Below are 16,036 nucleotides of genomic sequence, written 5' to 3'. Positions count from 1 at the left end.
CATGATATAGAAGAATGAAGGGGGAAAGTACTTCTTAAGCAAACACAAAGTTACTACTACATCTTCTTCCAACTTATCTAGCTTGGAAACATCTACCGTCTTTGCACATATAGCATTGAAGAAGAAGCACAATCGAGTTATTGCATACCTTGCAGGCTTCTCCTGGACAGAACGAATTGCCACAGGGAGCAATTGTTGCATCACGGTATGACAATCATGTGATTTAAGCCAAAGAAGTCTTGAATCTTGTAAAGATACAAGATTTTTAATATTTGAAGAGTAACCTTCAGGGACTTTCATTACCATAGAAAGAATTGCAAACCGTCTCTTCTTGCTCTTGACAAATTCCAATGCCCTGGAGGCAAGCGAGTACATCTTTCTCCATACTCGGGTTGCAAATAAGTCTTCACCCCCATGTTCAATAAATCCAAACGAGCAGCAATCCCATCTTTATTTTTTCCAGGGATCTCCAACAACGTACCAATGATACTATCGCAAACTTTTTTCTCGATGTGCATAACATCAAGGGCATGCCTCACAGGAAGGTATTTCTAGTACTCGAGATCAAAGAATTTTGACTTCTTCTTCCAACAAACTCTGTCACCATCATTTTCACTTCCATCTCCCCCTTTTTTCGAGCCCCATTTATAATTAATACCTTCAACCATTTGTAACACTTCTTCTTTGGTTAATGGCTTTGGAGGCGTGTCATATTCAGGTTTCCCATTAAAAGCTGCACATTGCCTCCGAAATGGATGATATATTGGTAACCATTTGCTATACCCGATGTAACATATTTTGTGGCCATTTTTCAACCTGTGACTAGGTGTATCATCACTGCATATTGGACAAGCTTTATATCCTTTTACGATACAACCAGATAAGTTTCCATAAGCGGGAAAATCATTAATTGTCCACAATAATGCAGCTGAGTGTAAAGTATTCTCCTATATGAGCATCATACACACTTTTAATCCCATCCCACAAAGATTTTAAATCATCAATCAAAGGCTCTAAGTAGACATCTATATCATTTTCGGGTTGTTTCAGACCGGAAATCATTAAGGTCAACATCATGAACTTTCGTTTCATGCATAGCCATGATGGGAGATTATATGTAATTAAGATAACAGGCCAACAACTGTATCTGGTACTTAGAGAACTGTGGGGATTGAATCCATCAGATGAGAGAGCCAATCTCAAGTTTCTCGACTCATTACCAAACTCGGGCCATTTATCATCAACGAGTTTCCAAGAGGGAGAATCAGCCGGATGAGACATCTGACCTTCAATTGCTTTTCTATTAGCATGCCAAGTCAAACTTTTAGCTGTCTTGTGTGATTGAAACATCTTTTTAAATCTTGGAATTGGTGGAAAATACCACACTACCTTTGCTGGGACACCCTATTTCAAGATTGAATCTTTGCCTTCCTTCCATCGTGAGATTCCACAAGTAGGACAATGAGTTGAATGTTCATACTCCTTCCTATACAAGATGCAATCATTGGAGCATGTGTGGATTTTCTCATAACTCAGCTCCAATGCAAACAAAGTCTTTTTTGCCTCATACATAGAGGAATGTATTGTATTTCCTTCTGGAAGCAATTCTCCTTGAAGTATCAACAATTATATAAAACAGACATCACTCATCCCATGTTTTGCCTTTAAATTATATAACTTTACTAATGCCGACAACTTGGTGTACTTACTACAACCAGGGTACAAGGGTGAATCTCCATCGCCAATGAAATTGGCGAACTTATAAGGATCGGATCCAAAATCGCCTAAATCATTATCATCCATCTCTATTTCTTCAGACACAAAACTGTACCTACTATGTTCATCATCTTCTTCCACATTTCTACTAGCATTAGTAGTTGCTTGCCAAGGTTCTCCGTGAAATGTCCAATTCTTATAACTTTGGTGAACTCCATTAAAGTATAAGTGGTCCCTTATAATTCCAACCCCAAACAATGGAACATTCCCACATTTAACACATGGATAGTGAATATGTGTTGTGGTTAGAAGATTTTCAATGCTTCCACCCCTAACTCATATGCCTTCGATCTTCTATCCGGGTGCATCCATGACTTATCCATCTCCGAAAAAATACCCTATTATTTATAATAAGGTGAAAAGACAAGCAATGACATCACTATAGCAGATTATAATTACTTTGAAAGAAAGTAATTTAACATAAAGACGACGGTTTTTTTAAAACATCTGACGTTTTGTACTTATACAGACATCGGTTTTTTTCCAAAACCGACGTTTTAAGCTAGTAAACAGTGATTCTGAAAATAGCAAAATAAACATCGCCTTGTAGATGAAATAAAGACGATGGTTATATGAAAAACCGTCGTCAAACACTTAAAGAAAAGGAGGCTAAATCTTCTTTTATTCAGACCATTTCCAAGAAGAGCATGCAAATATTGAAGCCATTCCCTATTCATAACAACATAGATTGATGAAGAACATACCTACGAAAACATCAAAAGATCGCAAAACATATATCTAAAACCCAACAATACAGTCAATGATTTCAGAATAATCTTCTAAACCCTAAACATATTGTTTGTACCATAACTGACCGAGCAACTAGCTTGGCTAGATCATCCACGTACCATGTTTTGAGAGGTCACCACCTTAGCCAAAGAGGCATTACCACAAGTCACAACTCTAAGCAAAGCAAGAGGAGTCCCACATCGGAAAACTACAAGAAGTGAAGACTCCCCCTCACCTATAAAAGAAGACTACTCTTTCCTTAGAAGGGATCCTGGTCTTGGATCTAGACCCTTAGGCCTTGGACTCTCTCTTCTGGATCCATCTCTGGGCTGGGCTTCTCACTTGTTATCTTTATATTTGGGTCTAATCCCCTTGTACAAATGTAAACAAACATTATCATAATGAGAACACCCTTCTCCGTGGACGTAGCCCATCATTCGGGTGAACCACGTAGGTCCTCACCTTCATCCATCATCCATCACACCTCATCACTAAGTTGGACTCAATCTTGGCTGAACCATTTTGAGCATCAACAGTTTGGCGCCGTCTGTGGGAATTGACACAAAAAGCCTTTGTCGATCCTCCCCTTCTTCAGTGCCCTTCGGCACCCATGAAATAGAAGCGCACCCTAGCCACCGAAGACCAAGGCCCAGGCCCAAGGCTCTCGGCCCTTTGCCGAACAACAAAGGGTTGGCCATACCATGTGGGCTCACACACAGACACACCCCAAGTCCCCTTCGTGCACACCCCAGGTACCCGAAGGCCGAGCTCATCAACCTCCCCCACCTGCCTGCCGAACGGCAAGCATTGTGCCAAATGCACATTTTCATTTCTTCCCTTCAGAATCTTTCCAAGTTTCATGCATTTCGGCAATTTCCTTGTGCCATGCAAGTGTCTTCGGCAACCATCTTGCAACATGCAAGTTTTATACCTTCGACACCCCTTGTGCCCAAGCCACATTGCCTTGCGACATGCAAGCTTTGTGTCACCTTCGGCATCCCCTTTGCCTTCGGCACCCCCGTGCCTAGCCACATTGCCTTGCGACACGCAAGCTCTGTGTTATCTTCGGCACCCCCATGCCTAGCTGCATTGCCTTGCAAACATGTAAGCTTTGTGTCGCCTTCGACACCCTCGTGCCTAGCCACATTACCTGGCAAAATACTAGCTTTGTGTTGCCTTCGGCACCCCCTTGCCTAGCCACATCGCCTTGCGACACGCAAGCTCTGTGTTGCCTTCGGCACCCTCGTGCCCAACCACACCTTGTGTCACCTTCAGCACCCCCGTGCCTAGCCACATCGCCTTGCAAACATGCAAGCTTTACGTCACCTTTGGCACCCTCGTGCCTAGGCCCCAGCTGCACCGCCAAGGTCTTCTTGCCGACGGAATACCTAAAAACCACCACAGACTTGCCCCTGCCGAAGCAAAGCTGCACCGCCCAACTCCTCCAGCTGCCTTGCCGAAGCTCAGCCACCTGCAGACCTCTCGCCAATCACCCACGGCCTGCCGATCTGCACCTGCACAACTACCGATCGGCACAGCACTAACCCAGCTGCCGAAGCCAACCCGTGCTCACAACTGCCGCAGCCGTGCTCACAACTGCCGAAGCACAACCCCCGCCATCCCCAAGGCTCCTGCCGAACGGCAAGCTCAATTGCCGAAGCCAATCTCTTCCCGCAGACTTCGCTCACACCGAGCCCTGCTCAAATCGCAGCCCACATGCCGAAGCCCCAGCAAGGATCTCGCACACTTGCCCTGCTCCCCAATCACCCTTGCCGAACGGCAAGTGTCCAGCCACAACCGATGTGCTCGCAGCACAGCAACACCTCTTCGGACCAACCCTGCCGATCGGCACAGCACAACCCAACTAGCCTGCCGAGTCTTGCTGCCGAAGCACCACCCCGACGCCTAGCCAAAACAGCCCAGCCGTTTCCAACCAAACGGCAATTTCACCCCAGCAGTTTCTTTGCGCCACCGGCTGTCCAGCCCCTTCCAAGTTTGGCCAGCCGTCACCAACCCTTCCAAGTTTGTGCCGCTTGCCGAAGCATTGTTCCCTTGCCCGAAGCCAAAATCAATACAAGCCCAAAACCGTGACTCCAAGAACTTGCCGAACGGCAAGATGGGATTTCAAGAATTTGTTCTACTCCAAGGTGCCGAATGAGGAAATGCCGAACGGCATGGTGGCCACCCTCTTATTTGTATACCTCCTCCTCCCAAAACCCTAGGCCTTGTTACTTGCTGAAGCCCATCACGGGCCCAACTCTTTCCACATGCCCAAGCCCCAACTCAAGAAGGCCCGGCCATTCAAAACAAAAAATATATGTATATGGCTAAACCCTTGCCGAACGGCAAGGGCCATGGCAAAATTTTGAGAGTCTTGAATTTTCGAATGGCCCGGCTCCCTCGAAGGTCTAGCTCCCGAAGCTCCAAAAAAAAATGGCTAGACCCTTGCCGAACGGCAAGGGCCATTGACGAAGTGGCGAGTCTCCAAAATTTTCAACGGACCCGGCTCCTCGAAGGTCTAGCTCCCGAAGCTCCAAAAAAAATTTTTGGCTAGACCCTTGCCGAACGGCAAGGGCCATTGACGAAGTGGCGAGTCTCCAAAATTTTCAATGGACCCGGCTCCTCGAAGGTCTAAAATTTTCAAGACCCGGCTCCCTCGAAGGCCTAGCCCCCGAAGTCTAAAATTTTCAAGACCCGGCTCCCTCGAAGGCCTAGCCCCCGAAGTCTAAAATTTTCAAGACCCGGCTCCCTCGAAGGCCTAGCTCCCGAAGTCTAAAATTTTCAAGACCCGGCTCCCTCGAAGGCCTAGCCCCTGAAGTCTAAAATTTTCAAGACCCGGCTCCCTCGAAGGCCTAGCTCCCGAAGTCTAAAATTTTCAAGACCCAGCTCCCTCGAAGGCCTAGCTCCCGAAGCTCAAAAAAAAAAAAAAAAAAAATGGCTAGACCCTTGCCGAATGGCAAGGGCTATGGAAGAACTATGGAGAGTCCAAAAGGCGGCCTTGGTCAAGGAGGTGGAGGAGCTGAAGAGATCGAAGGCCGAGGAGGTGGCTGCTGCCCGAGTCGAGGCGATTGAGTCCTTCCGATCCTCAGAGGAGCTGAAGAGCTATATCATGGATCGACTGGTTGATGAGCAGCTTTGCTGGGAAGATAGGTTGGTTAGGTTCAACCCCTCGGTGGAGATTAACTTTGACACCAGTGGCGAGCCTCCTGCACAGACCCCTCCTGCTGATGCTAGCGCCCCGACACCAGAGGCTGAGCCAGCCACTGAGGATGCCCCTTCGACCGAGTCCTGAAGGCGTTGCCTTCGTGATGTGTTATAGCTATTTTGTACTCTAGTGATTGTGTTGGAACACTTGTTTATTTTGGTTATGTATGAACATTTGTCCTTGCCTGGAGCAAGGCTGTTTTTATTTATGATATGAACTTAGCTTGATATCAATTGTGTTAGTAAAAATGATAACAATGTGAATGCATGAGAATGAGCCGGAGTCAGGCATTTCATTGAAATAGATGCCGAAAGGCAGAAGGTACAAGTGGTCTAGGGTCTAGATACCTTACTTCTACCTTACAGTAAATAATCAAGACCAAAGTATTGTCCTAGGGTCTAGATATGTTTACTTGTAATAATACTTGAGGTGGTCAGCATTCCACGGGTGAGGCAGCGTCTTGCCTGTGGAATCGCGAAGCTGATAAGTGCCAGGGCGGTAGATTTTGATAATCTCGTAAGGACCTTCCCATGTAGGGCCGAGAGTACCTTCGTTAGGATTTTTGGTAGCCAAGGAAACCTTGCGCATGACCCAGTCCCCCATTTTGAAAGCACGGGGCTTGACTCGGGAGTCATAGTACTTGGCGATGCGTTGCTTGTACGCGGCATTGCGCATGCTCGATTGGTCCCGGAGTTCGTCAATGAAGTCGAGGTTGAGGGCCAACTGCTCGTCATTGGCCGTGGCATCGTAAGTGGAGGTTCGGTATGTGGGCTGGCCAATCTCTACCGGAGCCACGGCCTCGGTTCCAAATGATAGGGAGAACGGCGTTTCACCTGTGGATGTGCGGAAGGTGGTGCGGTAGGACCAGAGTACTTCTGGGAGTAGTTCTGGCCAGCAGCCCTTGGCTTTGTCAAGTTTTGTCTTGAGGGTCTTCTTGATAATTTTGTTCACGGCTTCGACCTGGCCATTGGACTGAGGATGGGCTGGGGAGGCGAAACACAGACGAATCTTGAGGTTGGAACAAAATTGTTTGAATTTGGCGTTGTCAAATTGCCGGCCATTGTCGGTGACGATGAAGTTGGGGATGCCGAAGCGACATACAATGTTCTGCCACACAAAGGATTCGATGCGAGCCGCAGTGATGGTGGCCAAGGCCTCGGCCTCAGCCCACTTGGTGAAGTAGTCTACGGCCACAACTGCATACTTGACTTGGCCCTTGCCCTCTGGCATAGGTCCAATGAGATCCAGTCCCCATTGGGCAAATGGCCAAGGGCTGACCATGGCAGTCAACGGTTCAGCCGGGAGTTGTGGGATGTTGGCAAATCGCTGACACTTGTCGCATTTTTGGGTGAAGGCCTGGGCGTCAGTGTGGAGTGAAGGCCAGAAGTATCCTTGGCGGATTGCTTTATGGGCTAGCGAGCGTGCGCCCGAGTGGTTGCCGCAGATGCCTTCATGGATTTCTCGGAGGACATAGTGACCCTCCTCTGGAGTCAGGCATCGAAGGTAAGGAAGGCTGAAGCCACGCTTGTATAAGGAGCCGTTAATGATCAAGTAACGGGCGGAGCGATGGCGAACGCGTCGTGCTTCTGCCGGGTTAGCCGGTAGTGTTTGGTTTTGTAAGAACTGGAGGATGGGGTCCATCCATGTAGGGCTGTGATCAATAGTGCAGATGAGTGGGGCTTGTGTGCTGGGCTGGGCCAAAAACTCGATGTGGATGTGGCGACCCATTCCTTGCTCCAAGGCTGATGCCAATCTGGCTAGTGCATCGGCATGGCTATTCTCTGAGCGTGGCACTTGCTTGATGGAGTGGGTGTGGAAGGTTGCCAGCAGGTGCCGAGCGTGCTGGAGGTAAGCCGTCATAGAGGCATCCTTAGCCGTGAAGTCCTGGTTGACCTGGTGGACCACGAGTTGGGAATCGCTGAAGATCTGAATTTGTCTGGCGTCCATCTCTTTGGCTAGTCGAAGACCAGCTAAGAGTGCTTCATATTCGGCCTCATTGTTGGAGGCTTGGAATTTGAAGTGAAGGGCGTACTCGAGGGCAACCTTGTCTGGGGAGATGAGAACGAGGCCGGCCCCACAGCCCCGGGCATTAGAAGAGCCGTCTACGAATAAGGTCCACAGGGGCTGGGTTAGGTCGAGATTGCCTTCGGTGGGGGTTTGGTCCTGGCTGGGCGGGGGATTGGGTTCGGTTATGAGCTGGGTAGCTGCGGAAGCTTGGGGCTCCGTGAATTCGGATAGGAAGTCAGCAACGGCCTGTCCCCTCATAGCCGGGCGAGGTTTGTAATGAATATCAAACTCACCCAGTTCAATGGCCCATTTGACCAGCCTCCCAGAAGTGTCTGGGTTCTGCAACACCTGTCGGAGCGGTTGGTTAGTTAAGACATGGATGGTGTGAGCTTGGAAATATGGTCGGAGGCGTCTTGCCGAGACAACCAGGGCGAACGCTAATTTTTTGATGTCTGGGTATCGAACTTCTGCATCTTGCAAAGCCTTGCTAACATAATGCACTGGGTGTTCCGCGTTATCCTTTGATCGGATGAGCACAGAGCTAACAGCCGAAGCTGAAATGGAGAGATAAATCACGAGGATGTCTCCGTGCTCAGGGGTTGACAATAAAGGGGCCCGGCCCATATACTCTTTGAGCTCGCTGAAAGCCGTGTCGCATTCAGCAGTCCAGGTGATGTTTCTTTTGGTGCCTTTAAGGGCCTTGAAGAATGGGGCGCAGCGGTCAGTGGCTTTGGAGATAAATCTGGTCAGGGCTGCGACACGCCCTGTAAGGCTTTGGATATCTTTGACCGTCTGAGGCACCGTCATGTCTAAGATGGCCTGGATCTTTTCTGGATTGGCCTCAATACCCCTCTGGCTGATCATGAAGCCCAGGAATTTGCCGGAAGCCACCCCGAATGCACATTTGGTGGGGTTAAGCCTCATTTTGTACCGCTTCAGGATGGTGAACATGGCAGAGAGGTTAGGGATGTGTTGGTCAGCCGTGCGACTCTTGACTAGCATGTCATCGACATAGACCTCCATGGTATTGCCAATCAGTGGGGCAAAGAGCTGATTCACCAGACGCTGATAAGTAGCCCCGGCGTTTTTGAGGCCAAAGGGCATCACCTTATAGCAGTAGAGGCCTCGGTCCGTAATGAAAGAGGTGTGGGCCTGATCTTCGGGGTGCATGAAGATCTGGTTGTACGCTGAATAAGCATCCATGAAGCTAAGGAGGGCGTGGCCAGCTGTGGCGTCGACTAGCTGGTCAATGCGGGGTAGCGGGAAGCTGTCCTTTGGGCAAGCCCGATTAAGGTTGGTGTAGTCGACAAACATGCGCCAGCCCTTTCTTGGCTTGCGGACCATCACGACATTAGCCAGCCATGTAGGATAGTCAACCTCCCTGATGAATCCGATGCTACTCAATCGTTCCACCTCCGCCCTCATGGCCTCATAGCGCTCGGGATCATAAGCGCGACGCTTCTGTCGGACTGGTCTGACGGCAGGATTGACGCTAAGCCTATGAGATATGATGTCTGATGATATGCCAGGCATGTCATTGTAGGACCAAGCGAAGACTTCGGAGTTGAGGCGGAGGAAGGCGACCAGGTCAGAGCGAAGCTCTGGCGAGATGGAGGTGCCGATCCGGACTTGTCGATCCGGGATATCGTCATGGAGGGTAACCAGCTCCAGGTCCTCCATAGGTTCGGCCTGTGGGGCGATGGACTCCTCCCTTGGGTCTTCAGGTGGTTCTGTGCCAGCTTGAGGAGGGGCGGGAGCCTTGGTTACTGCTAGGGCTTCATTCCTATGTTGGCGATTGGTGGATTTGACGGCTGAAGCATAGCAGCTTCGGGCTCCGAGTTGGTCGCCGCGCACCGTGCCTGGGCCATTAGGAGTGGGAAACTTCAACAACAGCATATGTGTGGAAATAAAAGCCTTCATTTGGGCCAAGGCTGGGCGGCCGAGGATGACGTTGTAGGCTGTGGGACAGTCGACGATAAGGAAGGGGGTAGTGATCGTCGTCCGCTGGGGTGCGGCCCCAATTGTTATAGGGAGATGAATGCTGCCAATGGGCTGGACCACATCACCCGAGAAGCTCACAAGGGGTGTGATGCTTCGGTCGAGTAGGTGAGGCGGGACCTGGAGTTCATTGAAGGCCTCGGCAAACATCACACTGACCGAGCTGCCAGTGTCCATCAGGATACGCCCAACGTCAAAGTTAGAAATGTCAGCCCGGATAATGAGTGGATCGTCATGGGGGAGGATAACACCACGCTCCTCCTCCTCGCAGAAGGTAATGGGGGCCCAGCCAGTCCTGTGGGTCTTCGGCAAGCGTCCCTGCTCGGTGCTGAAGACCTGGTGCGCATAGGTGGAGCGGACATAATGTTTGATGGAGTTGTTGGAGGTGCCAGCCAGGGTAGGACTTCCGCTGATGGTGGAGATCATGTTGATTTGTCGTTGGTGGGGGTTAGGCGGGGCTGGTATGTTGCGCACATAGTTGTCCAGCTTACCCTCCCGGATGAGCCCTTCAATTATGTTGCGCAACGCAACACAAGACTCGGTGTCATGGCCGCTGAATTGATGAAAGCGGTAGAAGACCCCCGTGTTTGGCATAGGCTTGTTGGATGGTCTCCGGGGGGGTGGCTTGGGGATGATGGGGGCTTCACGCACCAGGACGTTCTCGTAGGTGGTGTTGAGGGTCGTAAAAACCTCAAACCTGGGCTTGGGTGTGAAGGAAAGAGGGGCCCGATCACCAGGCCTAGGAGGGTTGCCTCCGCTAGAGTGCTGGTTGCCATGTCTGCCACGTTTGTTATTACCGAAGGGATGCTGGTAGCTATCCTTCCGCTTATGTTGGTTGTCCTGGGCACTCGGGGCAGGGGTAGAATGCTGAGGTGGGGCTGGGGCGGGTGTTGAAGCAGGTGGAGGGTCAGCGAAAGTGTTGCGCGCCAGGTTGGCTGGGCCACGCTTGGAATTGAAGTATTCAGCCTTAGCATGGATCGCCGCCTGCTTCATCAGCTCTACATATGTGTTCCAACTGTTGCTATGAACCAGGTAGCGGAAGTTGGACTCGCGGAGGCCGCTCTTAAAAGCGCCGAAGGCAGCGCGATCGTCAGTGTCTGGGCAGCGGGAGTATTCATGACTGAACCGAGCTGCATATTCTCGAAGGGGTTCGTCCTCAGCCTGCCTAAGCATATACAAGTCGTCGGCAGAGTATAGGCGATCAGTCTGGATCATAAAATGGTCCAGGAATGTCTGCTTGAGACTATCGAAGGAGTTGATGGTGCGGGGGTAGAGCCTGTAGAACCAATTCAGGGCTGCGCCGCTGAGGGTGGAAGGGAAAAGGAGGCACATGCCTTCATCAGTGAGGCCTTTGAACCCAAGGGCAGACTGGAAGGAGTGGATGTGGGTGAGAGGGTCCTCCGTGCCAGTGTAGAAAGCGATGCGGAGTGGCTGGATATCTTTCTCCTGGTGGTAGTTGAGGATGCGTTCGGTAAAGGGCCCTGGTCGTGGTTTTGCCCAGAGGGGTTGATGGCTGCGATGTTGTTCGCTTTCCAGGCGCCGAACCTTTTCAAAGAGAAGCCTCATGGCCGGGTCGGCATGAGGAAGAGTTTCAGGTGCCAAAGGCCTGGGGGCGGGGCAGACAGGGGCTGGGGATTGTTCCCAATTTTCCAGCGCCCCGGTGTGGTAATTTGGCCAGGTGTTTGAATTATAAAATTCCCAAGTATCCGAGTCCCCGACACCTTCCTCGTCGGGTATGCGGACGGGGGCTGGCGAGGGGCCCAGGTGTGTCACCCGTGGGTCCTCGAGGTTGACAGGGATAGGGATCGGCCTTGGCTGACGGTCCGAGAGGCGATCCCTGCAATCTTGGTAGATCCTGACTGGTTCGTGGGGCCGGTCCCTCGGTGGGGGAACGCAAAGGGGTCGTGACTGGGTTATCTCCGGATGAAGGTGGTCTTTACCCTTGCGGAGCCTAGCTTGGGCCGAGGCACTGTGGCTGGAATGTACTGGCTGGTTCGGCTGAATAAGCCCAACGTTCTAGGTGAGGTCTTGCTGGGCATCCTGGGTGCGAGTCCTTTCCCAGTTCCGCTTTAAAACACGGTAGTCATGTTCTAGCTCAACATTCTTGCAATGAAGGTGCTCGTATTTCTCCGACATCTTAGTGACACTGTCGCGGAGGCGCTCCACTTCTGCCTGGAGAGTGGCATCTTCCGAAGATTGCCTTCTAGAAGTACCATCGCGGGGGGTATGGTGCTGGGTATCGCGGCTATCCTCGGTCGGCATAGCAGAATGTGGGGTGAAGAAGAGGCGACGGGGCCTGAGGGGTGAAGGAGCCAGCTGGGCTGATAGAGAAAGAGGGGATTCAAGTGTCAGATTCCCACAGACGGCGCCAAACTGTTGATGCTCAAAATGGCCCGGCCAATATTGAGTACAACTTAGTGATTAGATGTGCTGGGTCTTCAGCAGGGAAGAGGGCTGAGGCCCCCGGTGAAATGGGTTGGTGAGAGACCTGTAGAAGGTAAAAAGAGGAGAAGCAACCGTTAAGCTTCGGACACCGGTGTGGTGCCGGCCGAAGGCTCTCCGATGCCTAAGTCAGTTACGGGTAGTAATTCTGGCAGAGTAACAGTAAAAGTGGGGGAATAGCCCTTGGTTTTACCTGGGTACTGTTCCCTATTTATAGGGAAGTGAAAGTGGGAGCTTTGCACAAAGTTCCAATGTGGGACTTTGTGCAAGTTGTTGTGGTGACGACACGTGTCCTGGAGATTAGGTTTGGCAGCTGAGAGCTTCGGCAGGTGTCTGGCACCTCGGAAGTGTGTCTTCCTTCGGCATGGGAGAAGGCGTGGCTGCCTTGGTGCTAGGCGCTTTGATGCTGGGTCTGCTCGGTTCATTATGGTGTAAACAAATTTGTAAAACAAAATTGTAAAAAAAGTTTAGGGTTTAGGGTGGTCATATACTAAACCCTAAACCATAAATACCTAAACCCCTAAACCCTAAACCCTCAACCATAAACCCTAACCCTAAACCCTAAATAGTAATATATATATATTTAAAATGTTTTAAAAAATACCAATGTTTGAGAAAAATAAACTGAAAATTGCTACGGAGTCCTTACGACAATGCCCTCTAAATTAGATTGCTAAAACCAGTATTTAAAAAATATATATATATATATATATATCCCCACCAATGAATGACACAAGCCATATGATTGCTTGAAGAAACTATAAGGGATGTTGTGATTTATTTGTTTATGTGGACATATTTCATTTTTATAACTCAAATTACATTTTTGAAAGCTTTAGGACAAAGAAAATATCTTAATGACTGCATAGCAGTTGTGGTGTATTTTTTGAAAATTTACAAATTTATTATGAATATTATGAATTAAGGTCAATAAAAAATTGTTATAAACACAACAAACCACGTCGGTTTTAGATACAGATACCGACGTTGTATGAATGTTAAACTTCGGTATTTATACAAATACTGACGTTGTAAAAAATTTACAACATCGCAGGATCGGGATGTTGTTTTGTTACTCTCACGTCGTCTATGGTACGAACTGACGGGATAAAGAGAATAGACGTCACACAGCCTCTTATAAATGAACCGACGTTGTAGTGAAGTTCAAAAGTCAGAAAATAAGTCAAAACTACCACTAAATATAATATAAGACGTTAGGGCTTTATACGTCGCTTAAATAAAATAACGTCGTTTTAAGTGTTTCAATATTCATTTGAAAATTCATAAGTTGACCAGACGACGGTGTTTAAAAAGGAAGGTCGGTGAAATTACATAAGACGTCGACTATTATCAAGTTATCGACGTGGTATTTGCTTCAAGGCTCTTTTTGTGATATCAACGTTGTTTATTGTCTTTTAAAATATACTGTCGTGTTACACGAGTTTACATGGCATTAGTGTTTAGGGAAGGTCGTTGAAATTGCATAAGACGTCGACTATTATCAAGTTATCGACGTGGTATTTGCTTTAAGGCTCTTTTTGTGATATCAACGTCGTTTATTGCCTTTTAAAATATACCGTCGTGTTACACGAGCTTACATGGCATTAGGGTTTAGGGAAGGTCATTGAAATTGCATAAGACGTCGACTGTTATCAAGTTATCGACGTGATATTTGCTTCAAGGCTCTTTTTGTGTTATCAACGTCGTTTATTGTCTTTTAAAATATACCGCCGTGTTACATGAGTTTACATGTCATTAAATGAATTTACCGTCGTTTGTTTATTTTCAAGTTTCATAAGATGACTGTTGTTGAAACTATTATGTCGTTGGAAGGGTCTTCAGACGACGGTTTAAGGAGTTACTTTAGTTTTAAAAACTGAAAACCAATTTTTATTGACAGCCAAAAAAAACATATACATTATACCCGAAACCCTGTACAAAAAATTGTCTATTGAAAAAAAAAAAATTGTACATTTTTCATAGTTGTTTGTAAAAATCCTCTACTCCATATGAAGGCAAACAAAATCTGCCCGTTCTTTCCTCACTTCTTCAATGGCTTCTTGGGGGTATGGTGCTTGATCTTTGCCCTTTTCAAACTGCAAATCAATAAAACATCATTATTTAGCCTTCATGAATGGTTTCGTAGGATCTGTGGCAGAGTAAATAGAATTACCGTCGTGGTATATAGATTCACATGACGGTAATTATATTTTCGGTCGTCCACTTACAAAAACCACAGAAATTAAAATCCTAAAGTTTTCCATTTACCTTCTTCTCAAATTCCAAAGAAGGATCTGTGATGATGTCTCTCATAAAGAGCATGACATAATAGCCACACTCTACACTGCTAGGTTGCTTTGGTGTGCCTTGTAGAGTTTTCCAAATAGGTGCTTTACGGCCTTGTCTGCCAATGTGTGAATTATACATCTTGATAGCACTGTTTCATGACAATAAAGTGTTATTTCAAAAAAAAAAAAAAGGCTACAAACACACATTACACTTGAGTAGATCAACTTACGTGTTCACTATGTTTTTGCACTTGTCATCAACCACTCAATTTCCGGGTAGTGGATCCAGAAAATACACAGTCTCCCTCTTTGGTCTCACAATGAGCAAGACCCAATGATGGCTACACAAAATAAACATAGAGGTTAAACAGTTTTATATACACTGCATCATACAAAGAAAATCATGTTGACTAACGTACCCTGGATTGTAAGGCATAAAGAAAATCTGTTCCCCATCTATCTTTTGAAGTCGATTGGCTAACAAACGTGATCTTTGAGTTAATGATCCAGAGTTAGCACTAACTTGAGCGGGGTCAACAAAGCCAACAATGTTCACCATATTTGCTGTTTTCAATACATCAAATAGGCACCTACATATATAAAATGATGTCATGAGTTTTTTAATTTTTTTAAAGAAAGGAGAGTGTGAAATGACAATGAGTTGTTAAGGACAAACCTCATGTATACAGCAACCACAGTAGCCCCAATTTCATCCATGGCTGCAAACTGTGTAATATCTTCAATCAAGACGAAGGTTTGATGCTCAAAACCAAACACCTCCTTCTCAATTGTAAATATCATAGCCTTCTCATGAACCCTTAATGTCGTCTCCATATAACGACAAAGGGCTTGTAAAGAAGATGGCAAGACTAGGTTTGAGTAATCTGGTACTTGTTGTTCCTTCTCAGAAACGTCCAAGCACTTGTCTTTTTGCTTGAAGAAATAAGAAAAGATATATAATACAGAAGTGAAAAAACCAGAGTAAACTACACAAACTTAAACGTCGTGGTAATTGAGATAAAACGACGGGGAAGATAAAAAAATGACGTGTAAATTAAATAACCACGACGGCAAGTGAAAACTGTCGTCGTATGTATCAATCATGTCGGTAGAAAACAGAGCCCTAGAAAATTAACAATTGCCAATATCAATTTAAAAGTATGCTTTAGCAGAAATACAAATAAGATGAAATGCAGATAAAGAGAGATAGAGAAAGAGAGAGTGGAATAGAGTGAGTGAAGAAAAGATTGAAAAAAAAAAACACTATTTGAATCCACAACACCGTCGTGGTACTAGAATTCCAACGACGGTTTATTTAAAAAACAGACGTAATATGAAGTTAAAACGACGGTTACTAAAAACCGTCGTCTTATGTCTTTATTACGTCGGTATAAAACAGAGCCCTCAAAAATTAACAAATGCAAATACAAATTTAAAAGCATGCGTTCGCAGAAATGCAGATAACATCAATTGCAGATAAAGAGAGAGAGAGAGAGAAAGAGCGTATTTCAAATTTCAGAGAATTTACCATGTCAGCTTGCTGTTCTGTATCCTTGGATTTCTGTTTTAAGAAATAAAGAAAGATAGATAA

At 47.1% G+C, this 16,036-nt stretch overlaps 1 protein-coding gene across 1 annotated transcript; it reads right to left on the bottom strand.

Annotated features, from left to right (window-relative positions):
* On the bottom strand, positions 6,119-11,977 carry LOC109947321. The gene is made up of 3 exons (XM_020557263.1): positions 11,816-11,977; positions 6,715-11,713; positions 6,119-6,543 (listed from the first exon to the last, which is right to left on the bottom strand). Exons 1-3 carry the CDS (start codon positions 11,975-11,977, stop codon positions 6,119-6,121), a joined length of 5,586 nt encoding a protein of 1,861 aa, XP_020412852.1.

The sequence above is a fragment of the Prunus persica genome, chromosome G2 (genome assembly GCF_000346465.2).
Source record: "Prunus persica cultivar Lovell chromosome G2, Prunus_persica_NCBIv2, whole genome shotgun sequence".
NCBI lineage: Eukaryota > Viridiplantae > Streptophyta > Magnoliopsida > Rosales > Rosaceae > Prunus > Prunus persica.
The sequence above is the reverse complement of the archived record's forward strand: the minus strand, read 5'-3'. Positions and strand labels throughout refer to the sequence as shown.